Source organism: Salvia splendens, chromosome 20, assembly GCF_004379255.2.
Source record: "Salvia splendens isolate huo1 chromosome 20, SspV2, whole genome shotgun sequence".
Taxonomy (NCBI): Eukaryota; Viridiplantae; Streptophyta; class Magnoliopsida; order Lamiales; family Lamiaceae; genus Salvia; species Salvia splendens.
This window is the reverse complement of record NC_056051.1, coordinates 210,990-221,566: the sequence shown is the minus strand read 5'-3', so window position 1 is coordinate 221,566 and position 10,577 is coordinate 210,990. Positions and strand designations below refer to the sequence as shown.

At 40.0% G+C, this 10,577-nt stretch overlaps 1 protein-coding gene across 1 annotated transcript; it reads right to left on the bottom strand.

Moving 5' to 3' along the window:
- Nucleotides 1-459: 459 nt before the first annotated feature.
- LOC121782144 (protein LURP-one-related 14-like) lies at nt 460-1,708 on the bottom strand. The gene is made up of 3 exons (XM_042179868.1): nt 1,458-1,708; nt 917-1,129; nt 460-591 (listed from the first exon to the last, which is right to left on the bottom strand). The coding sequence occupies exons 1-3, from the start codon at nt 1,698-1,700 to the stop codon at nt 469-471; spliced, it is 579 nt and encodes a 192-aa protein (XP_042035802.1). The 5' UTR covers nt 1,701-1,708; the 3' UTR covers nt 460-468.
- Between the last annotated feature and the right edge of the window lie 8,869 nt (nt 1,709-10,577).

Genomic DNA, 10,577 nt, shown 5'->3' with positions numbered 1-10,577 from the left:
ACGACATGCTTGTCTGCCCCGTTATGACCTACTCTCTCAGGTAAGGGTCATTGTTGATGAATTACTCTTCCCCAAAAAGCCTCTCTTGGCTACATAAACATCACATTTTTGTGTCTTTTGCATGCATTGATATATTATGCGGCTGCTTATAGCAATTTCGAACATATGATACTTCTTTCAATTTATTAATGGGGGACAAATGGAGTAATTCATTATAGCTTTATTTTCCCCTCTACTCTTTGATCGATGCCTTTCGACGTATTGCTAAAGCATTTGAGCATGCAGTCGGATCAAGGATGCTATGATACACAATTAAAAACCTTCATAAAGGTAAGATCTGCATGAATGCATGATGATGCAAAAGTGTAAGCCTTGATATTTAAATCTTCATGAACCAAACACACTACATATTTAATCCGTGGATACAATCTTGCAAACCAAACACCCCCATATAGTATTATTTGTCATTCAGAAATGTATTTCGGTAAATATGAGTAGCAACGAGACAATAAAGGCATAATCGATCCCAGGATACATTCTTGCTTGGAAACTCCCTTTCCCTAAGCTTTTTAGTTTGGAGTTGTCTTTAACCTGCACGTATATAGTGAATGTTACTCCCTCCGTCCGTCATTAAATGTCCCGTTTTTATCTTTTTCATCCGTCCGCCAATAAATGTTCCATTTCACTTTTACTATATTTGGTAAATGGACCATACATTCCACTAACTCATTCCACTCACATTTTATTATAAAACCAATATATAAAAGTAGGCCCCACATTCCACTAACTTTTCTACCCATTTTACTACATTAAGTGAAACAATTCTTAAAACTTGTGCTGGTCAAATATAAGACATTTAATTATGGACGAAGGGAGTATTTGATAAAGCAAAAGTGATTAAGACGTTGGCATTTACCTCTGCTACCACAGTTTCGCCTTTGTAGACTTTGAATGATTGACATATATAACTTCCAATAACACGAAAATCACAAATTTCTCCAGTGATAGGGCTAGATAGGAAAATTTCAAGCTTTCTTTTGAGCTGGAAAGACTGAGGTTTGTGTACAGTGTAGAGAAGATTGCTTCCGTCCAGTCTTTCGCCGCTGTGGACTATCCATTCTTGGTGTGCCTACAAAAAGTCTTGTCTCATACACCATGTATATCATGATGAAGAAGGTAAGCATGTGCGGACCCAAGTATATTGGAGGAAGGACTTAAGCCCTCAATGATTTTTTCTTTTTTTTATTTACTTTTTTTCTATTAATTGTTTTTAAAATTTATTCAAATTTAGTGTAAATTATAGTGTAATTAAAAGCCCCTACAAATTATCTACATCACTCAAATATATACTTTAAAACAAAATTTAGAAATTTCAGCCCCTATTGATAAATATTCTGCGTCCGCCATTGAAGGTAAGTATATACAAATGCAAAGTTAGAAAATCAACAAGTGTGCACCTTCCTTCGCATGGTGATGATAGGCGCACCGAAACAATTGTACATGGTTCGTTTCTTGTTCAATTGCCAACACCCTCCAACGACTTGCACAAGTAGGGTTCCGGTCCCATCAAAGACACACACATGCTTGGTGGATAAACCTACGGTTTTTTTCACTACAAGGTCCACCAAGTATGGATAGCAGTATTCGTCTCCGACGATGCTCACTATAGGAACGAAGCGTCTCACCTCCGGTACAAACATTCTTGGAAGCGCTAGCTAGCTAGTTTGATGATAACAATGGAAGAGATAGATTGAACTTGCATTTTCATTGTGGTCCTTCATATACTGCCGGGGAGCTTTGTTGGTAACATCGCAATTCATATACTATTATTGAAAGTTTTGGAGTTTAATGTTTACCATTTTCTTAATATATTATTATTATTATTATTATTATTATTATTATTATTATTATTATTATTATTATTATTATTATTATTATAACCCTACAAAGTCTACGTAGAATATTGTTATTCCTTAGTACACTACCCATCTCCTTTGACTCTGACGTTCAGATATTGTTTTACTATCATATAATCCAAACCAATTCATAATTTATCTCATCACTAATTTTCAGTTGCCTTCCTAATCTTATGAGTTATGACCAATTCATAAAAATCTTGGACATTTACTTTGTACAACTACAATCGAATATTCGCCTTTCCCCGAGAAAATGATGTTATTTAAGAGCATCAACAATGGCGCCCGTCCCGGCGGAATTCTGACCGGCGTGCCGGAAGTCCGCGCGGGACGTCCCCCATTGTGCAAGGGAGGCATGGATACGGACTTCCGTTGCGGACACCGGAGTTCCGCGGCGTTCCGCGGATATCCGTCATGACGTCCGTGCGGACGTCCGCCATTGCGTTGACTCCCACGGACGTCCGCGCGGACGTCACGATTATTGCATTAAATTTTTTTATTGTGAGAAGTCCGTCGGGATGTCCTTGGGGATGTCCGCTACTGTGCAGTGGGATATCCGTATGACGTGGCATCCGCAGTGGGATGTCCGTATGACGTGGCAGGAGGTGTTTTTGGGATGTCCGCGGGGATATCCTCTGGGACATCCGCACCAATGCTAATGCTCTAAAGGGTAATGTACTGAATGTTCGTTTTTATCCCAACAAATCGATTATATCAATTTCATAATTAACCAATACCAACTCCTTGAAACTGTGAGTCCGTGACCACTGACCACTTTTATGTTTGAGGTGAGCCCTGTGAATTACATATCAGACTATTTTAATTCGCAACTCTCATTCAATCTAATTTCATTGAAACTTTTTAATAACATTATTCATTTTTTTCTCATCCATACATATACAACCCTAAATTTACATTTTTTTTACTTTGATTAGTAACCCTCAATCAACTCATCCTCAATCAAATTTTTAATAATAATTATATTTATAATGATGTTAATTACATTTAAAATACTAGTATATATAAATAATTTTATACTCCCTCCGTCCCATAAAATTATGGGCACTTTCATTTCCGTCCGTTCCATAAAAATATAAGAATTTCCATTTTTTGAAGTTATCTCAATTTATTACCGTTATACTACATCAAGTTATTTACACTTATACCACTTTAAAATACTAATAATAATAAGGGTCTCACTATCCACTAATACTACTTTAACTCCCTTATCTTTCCTCTCTCTTATTTTATCAATTTTGTCTTAATTCCCTTGCAATATCATATGTCCTTATTTTTAATGGGAGGGAGGAAATATATTAAATATATAATATAAATTACTAGACATTCATATAGTAAATTAAAACATAACCAATTACAAAAAAAAAATTAAAAATGCAGTAACACTCCCTCCATCCTATTAAATATTAAACATTTAGATTCCGGTATGAGATTTTATATAGTATTATTTTATGAGTTATTGAAGACAGAGTACAGTAAGATACAAAGGGTGTAATACAAAATAAACAAACCAAACTATAAATTAAAAATAGAATCAAAAGGATATTGTCACGCCCGCCCTCTAGGGTTAATAAAAGCGGGCGATCGCGACTTAAAGGGGTTTTAAAGAACGGGCATAGAAGGCTAGGGTTTCAATAAAAGTTTGACTAAGAATTTAAGTTTAATAAATAAACGACCAAAAGCATTTATATTAAGATAAGTAAAAAGACCAAAGGTTTGACATTAATAAAAGAGTAACGAGTTTTCAACATTTAATCAAAAAGATTCATAGTTAAGTAAAAACAAGTAAAGAAAATATCCCAGCGGAAGCATCCAAGAGAAGAGTGACGTCATGTGTGAAGACACGACGACACTCAGAGTTTCAAAACGACCATAGTTTATTATTAATTCCTGCTCAACACCACCAACCGCTCGTCGCTGCTCAACCTGCACATAGAGAAAACATATGCAGGGCTGAGTACTTTTGAAAATACTCAGTGGCTCGTGCCGAAAACATTTTAAGTAAGAGTACATATTATTATCATGCCATACGTAGGTAACCATCGGGGTTTGAGATTAAAAGACCCGAGGCACCGAAACATTTTCCATTGTTCAAAATAGCGACTGCGCAGTCATTTTTTCCCATCGTCATCAACCATATCTGCCAATACATGACAAGGAATGCGGCCGCAAACCAGGTCACTAGACCGGCCAGCCCGTACGCTAGCACACGATCTACCATAGGTGTACACTAATCCACGTAGGGTTTTCGGCCCTACGAGGACCCGAATTCGATTTATATAACAGTGGCAACAGCCACATCAGATAGGCATGTCAAAACAAATCAGGCATGATAATCACTTTAAACCACCCTTATCTCTCCACAGTCATACGTAAAAGATTTTAATAAAATAAAACCCACACATATCGTAGGGTAGAAAAGAAGCCCACCTCGACCCTTTAGATTTCAAGTTTTCGCTTTTCCTTTGATATCACGTTTAGCGCACGAATTTTCACCTTTAGATAAGGTATTCTCAATTAGTCATCAACATGGACTAAAATCATGCATGTCCTAGATCATTCCCCTTCCCAATCAACAATAGGAATCACACCATATCACACATCTTTGCATATCACATCACCTCATCACATATGTAAACTCATGTATGTCATTCAAGCATACAAATATAGTTGTTTAACCAAAGTAGAGATCTGGCAGCTCTGCGCAACCTTTTTGTAAAAATTATTTAAAAATCATCCGACCTCCGATGGGGCTAAAACTCTATGACAAGGCAGTAGACTCATCAAATAACATTCAGTTTAAATTTCATGTCAAAATACCACCTTTAAGTCGGGCAAACCAAAGGCGTAACCTACTGGTCGAGAAAACACGTTTTTGGCAGGATCGCGCAGTCAACTTTAAAAATTCACCATAAATTCATAGTTTAACCAAAAGGGTCGAAATTTACACACAATATAGAAGACATCACGAAGTTTATACAGGAAAAAGAATCGGTCAAATCGGAGTTCGTTTGGTTGGTCAAAAACACATCAGAACACACTGTTCGGAAATCACAGATTTTCGTACTGATAGCAATTCGAATTAGGGTTTATCCCTACTCATTCAAAATCAATCTTTTCAAGGTTTTGATATACAATCATGCTCAAAAGAGTCCTTAAACACATATTTTCATGAAATCGCACATCAACCACCGAGGATTCAATAAATCAACAAGCAATTGCAATCAAAACGCACTCACACGTATGACTTCACATTCCCACCGATTAAACCCTTAGATCTTCATTACCTACACTCTCTACATGCATGAGGGAGTTAAAGAAAGTCTAGATGGAGAGGATTGAAGAATATGGGTTTGAATGTACCTTTTCTTGGACGAAATAATCGGTAGGAAGCAATTAAAACCTTGGTTCTTCAACAATCTCTTGGAAAATCGATGGGATCTTGAGTTGAATGGATGAACAAGTGTGGGGGGAGATGAAAAGGGGAGGGGCGTGTGAAATGAAGTGGGCGTGAGTTTTGGGGGCTAGGTTTAGGTTTTGGGTTTGATATTTTATTTATAGAATTGGAAAAATACAATATTCCCCAATAAATTCAAGATTTGGGGAAATAATTGAAATGAAGATTTGAGAGATTTGGGGAGGGATGATTGGCGTTAATTTGAGGGAGAAATAAGGAGGATTTTCGAAAATCATGGCTAATAAATTAGCCCATGATTTTATTTGGTATTTTCACGGAGCAGAATAAAATAATACGGAGCATAAAAATTAATAAAATCCTCCCATAAAATATAGGGAATAGGCGTGTAAAAATATTCCTCCCACAAGGAATAATTTCCAAATCTTTAATAAAATAGATAAGGCAAGATTTGCTAGGATATTCCAATTAAAACATGGAAAGAAATAATTAAGGGATCAATTGAATAAATGAATAACTTCTTCTCCCACAAGCTAGGAGATTTCGAAATCTCCTTAGGAATAATAGTGGGGGCCGATTTTTATCAAGAATTAAATAGGGTAATTAGGCTTTGGATTTAATTGGATAATTATCCCAATCAAATAATTAAATCCAACAAAATAGAATTCCTCTCCTCAAAATAATAGTGGTCGAAAATTCCACAATGAAAGGGCAAGGTAATTATTTATGATACTAATTAAATCTCACTCCCCATAATAATATAATTCACCGCAATATATTTCATTCCACATCAATTAATCATAACCACGTCATAGAATCAACGAATTCGACTCGGTCAAAACAAAATTAGGTCACATAAGCAAACACATAATAATTCGCCATTTAATTTCTGCAATCAAAGCAATAAATACATTCGTCTTAGGGTTCGAAAATTAGGGTTCGAAAAGTGGGGCGTTACATCCTACCACTCTTAAAAGAAATTTCGTCCCGAAATTTGGTACTCTCATGGGAAGAGTTCTGGGTATAAACCCATCATCTTGTCCTCAAGCTCCCACGTGGCTTCTTCGTGCCCGTGGTTTCTCCACTGTACTTTCACGTAAGCAACTGGTTTATTTCTCACGTTTTTGACCTTACGGTCTAGAATCATTTGGGGTCTCTCCTCGTAGCTCAAGTCCGAGTTCAACGCGACTTCTTGGTAGTGAATCACGTGTTTTGGGTCAAACACGTATTTCCGCAACTGCGACACATGAAAGACGTTGTGCACGCTCCCAAGGCTTGGAGGTAGCGCCAAGTGATATGCAACAGGACCCACTCCTTCGAGGATTTCGTAAGGTCCAATAAATCGCGGTTTTAGTTTTCCCTTGACACCAAAACGCGTTATCCCTTTCGACGGGGGTACCTTGAGAAAGACCTTGTCGTCTGCTTGAAATTGTAAGTCGGTTCGTCGCGCATCCGCGTATGACTTCTGTCTGTCTTGAGCTTCTTTTATCCTCGTACGAATTTGTCGGACGATTCCAACCATTTCTTCAACTGCGTCGGTCCCGAGTACCCTTCTCTCACCGACTTCGTCCCAATAGAGCGGGGATCTACACTTTCTCCCGTACAAGGCTTCGTACGGCGCCATGTTAATCGTTGCCTGGAAACTGTTGTTGTAGGCGAATTCGATCAACGGGAGTGCGGACTCCCAACTCCCTCCTCGGTCCAACACCACGGCCCTTAACATATCCTCGAGGGTTTGGATCGTTCTTTCGGATTGCCCATCCGTCTGCGGGTGAAAAGCCGTGCTGAAGTTCAGTCGAGTGCCTAGCTCACGTTGTAGGCTGATCCAAAATCTTGACGTAAATTTCGGGTCACGGTCAGACGTGATCGTCACGGGGACTCCATGTAGTCGCACTATTTCTTTTATGTACACTTGAGCTAGCTTGTTAGATCCATAGGTTATGGGTATCGGTATGAAGTGCGCACTCTTGGTGAGTCGGTCTATAACTACCCAGATGGCAGTATTCCCTCTTTGCGTCTTTGGCAAGGCTGTCACAAAGTCCATGGCAATGTGCTCCCACTTCCACTCGGGGATTTCTAGTGGTTGCAACTTCCCATACGGTCGTTGATGTAGAGCCTTCACCTGTTGGCAGGCTAAGCAGCGCTCCATGAAGGCCGCTATATCCCTCTTCATACCATTCCACCAAAAGGACTTCTTCAAGTCTTGGTACATTTTCGTACTTCCTGGGTGGGCGGTATAAGGGGTCTCGTGAGCTTCGCTCATCACCTCGTTTTTAAGTTCTTCGTCGTCCCGTATGCACAGTCTTCCTTGGAAGGTAAGCGCGTTGTTACCTTCTTCGCTAAAGCGTCCAGATTCGCCGGTTCGCACTTCTATACGAACTTCCTCTAGTTTCGCATCCATTCGTTGCGCTTCAACGATTCTTGTCCTTAGATCAGGCTTAACAACTAAAGTGGCGATTCGCGCTTCCACCGTTTCCGGTGCTCTCACCACTTCCAAACGCATCTTACAAAACTCGCGGACCAAGCTTTCTTCCTTGGTGAGAAAAGTGGCTAGTTGGGAATGACTCTTCCGGCTCAAGGCATCTGCCACTACATTTGCCTTTCCGGGGTGGTAATTTATGCCACAATCGTAGTCCTTCACCAATTCGAGCCACCTTCGTTGTCGCATATTTAAATCCTTTTGCTCGAAGAAGTATTTCAGGCTCTTGTGGTCCGTAAAGATCTCACATCGAACTCCGTAGAGATGATGTCTCCATATCTTTAAGGCGTGTACCACTGCTGCTAACTCCAAATCGTGGGTTGGGTAGTTCAACTCGTGCGGCCTCAATTGCCGGGATGCGTAAGCAATCACCTTGTTGTTTTGCATCAACACACATCCAAGTCCCACCTTCGAAGCGTCCGTGTATACCACGTAGTTCACTCCAGGTTCCGGTACAGCTAAGATTGGTGCACTAGTTAGCTTCTCCTTCAAGAGTTGGAAACTAGCCTCGCACTCGGGAGTCCAACTGACTTTCACTCCCTTCTTGAGTTGTTGTGTCATAGGTCTCGCTATCTTGGAGAACCCTTCTATAAACCTTCGATAGTATCCCGCCAAACCTAGAAAACTCCGAATCTCGTTTGGTGTTGAAGGTGCTTTCCACTGTTGCACCGCCTCAACCTTAGCGGGATCTACTCGAATTCCTTCTTTCGACACGATGTGACCAAGGAAATTTACTTCCTTTAGCCAAAACTCGCACTTGCTGAATTTGGCGTACAACTTCTCGTTCCTCAAAGTTTCCAAGGCGATTCGTAGATGTTTCTCGTGCTCCTTCTCGTTCTTCGAGTACACAAGCACGTCATCAATGAACACCAAGACAAACTTATCCAAGTAGGGATGAAACACTCGATTCATCTAGTCCATGAATACCGCGGGTGCATTCGTCAAACCAAACGGCATCACGACAAACTCATAGTGACCATATCTCGTACGAAAAGCCGTCTTCGGTATGTCCTCTCTTCGGACTCTCAACTGATGGTACCCGGACCTCAAGTCCATCTTAGAGAACACACCGGCTCCTCGAAGTTGATCGAATAGGTCATCTATCCTTGGCAGTGGATATTTGTTCTTGAGGGTCATCTTGTTCAACTCTCTATAGTCGATGCACATCCTCATTGATCCATCCTTCTTTTTCACAAAAAGCACCGGCGCGCCCCATGGTGAAACACTGGGTCTAATAAATCCCAGGTCCATAAGCTCTTGGAGCTGTATCTTGAGTTCTTCTAACTCCTTAGGCGCCATTCTGTATGGTGCCTTAGATACAGGTGCCGACCCTGGTGCTAGATTGATTGTGAACTCCAATTGCCGATCTGGCGGTGGTCCAGGCAAAGCTTCAGGAGCGACGTCCGGAAATTCCTGCACGACGGCTACGTTTTCCATTTTCTTTTCTCCTTTCTCATCTCCTTGTAGATAGACGAGATAAGCGGGATGTCCTTACCTCACCAACGTACTAGCTTGAAGCGCGGAGATGATAGATGCTCGCCGGTTCATCAAAATTCCATAGCATAAGGTGGGTTCCTTGCCCGGGGCTTGTAGAGATATCTGTCTCTCCTTAAAACGAATCGTCGCAAAAATTCGTGGTTAACCAAACCATTCCTAGAATTACGTCGATATCCCTCATCGCCATAACTTGCAAATCGTGAGCGACTAACTTAAGTTCTCCCATGAAAATTTCTATTAACTCTTCTCTTTTTGTCTTCCAACTTCCACACGATATTTTTTTCTAATATTCATGGTATTATCACACATTTTTTTCTCGATCGTATCGCCGTCACGTGGCTCTTTCTCGTCACCTTTCATAGGTTCTTCCTCGTTGACGATATTTATTTTGTGCAATAAACTCTATGAAGGGGCTCGTACTCCCTGTACAATTTCCTCGCACGATGGTGACCGTAAATACATCTTCTCATATTCATTATTCGCTTATCGTTCAATCGATCGTTCACGCATATATGTATCTTGTCGGTTATGTCGACGCTTCTGGTTGGTGTGTCATTTTTGAGCATGTCTGACTATAGAAACTTATCCCTTGTGTATATCCGAGTCGACCACTGCATTTTCCTACCGTCTAGTATCAAGGATTCGAAATTTGACCCAACAGTCTTACTTGGATATGAACAGATTTCAAATTGTTGCAACATTTTTAAGGATGTCTTTAGTCGGGAAGGCTCCAAAATTAATAAAGTAAACAAGAACATCAATGCAATGATTGAGCTCCATTGGACTCAAAACGTCCATTCTGAGAATCAAATGGTTTAGAGGTATCAAATAAAACCCATAGAGATTTGAGAATTTACTTCTGATGAGAGCTCGAAAGAACATGAGATGGGTCATGGAAACAGGATGAAACTGCAAAAATTCTCAAATTCCATAGCCGACTGCTAGATCACAATTTGCGAAAATTCCGGACAGCAATGAATGATATCGTTCAACATATCAAGGCCAAAAAAATATTCAGTCGCGGCAGGATTTAGAAACATGGGCAAATGTCATGAAGTAGTACAAATGATGGTTCAACCACATCATGTTATTGGAAAAGATGAGATCACATCAATGGGTCCGCGGGTTTGTTAAAGACAACTCAAAGTGAATGGAACTTTTCAGAAATTTAACACGATTAACCCGTTAAGGAAGAAGGGAACAGGATGGCCTTAACTTGGTATTGCAGAAAGAAAAATCATTGAGTATGAAA

Coding starts and splice junctions, on each gene's coding strand:
- LOC121782144 (XM_042179868.1), bottom strand. CDS start 1,700: ATGTTTGTACCGGAGGTGAGACGCTTCGTTCCTATAGTGAGCATCGTC. Junction 1,130..1,457: donor TCATCACCATGCGAAGGAAG/GTGCACACTTGT, acceptor GACTTTTTGTAG/GCACACCAAGAATGGATAGT. Junction 592..916: donor GCGAAACTGTGGTAGCAGAG/GTAAATGCCAAC, acceptor ATATACGTGCAG/GTTAAAGACAACTCCAAACT.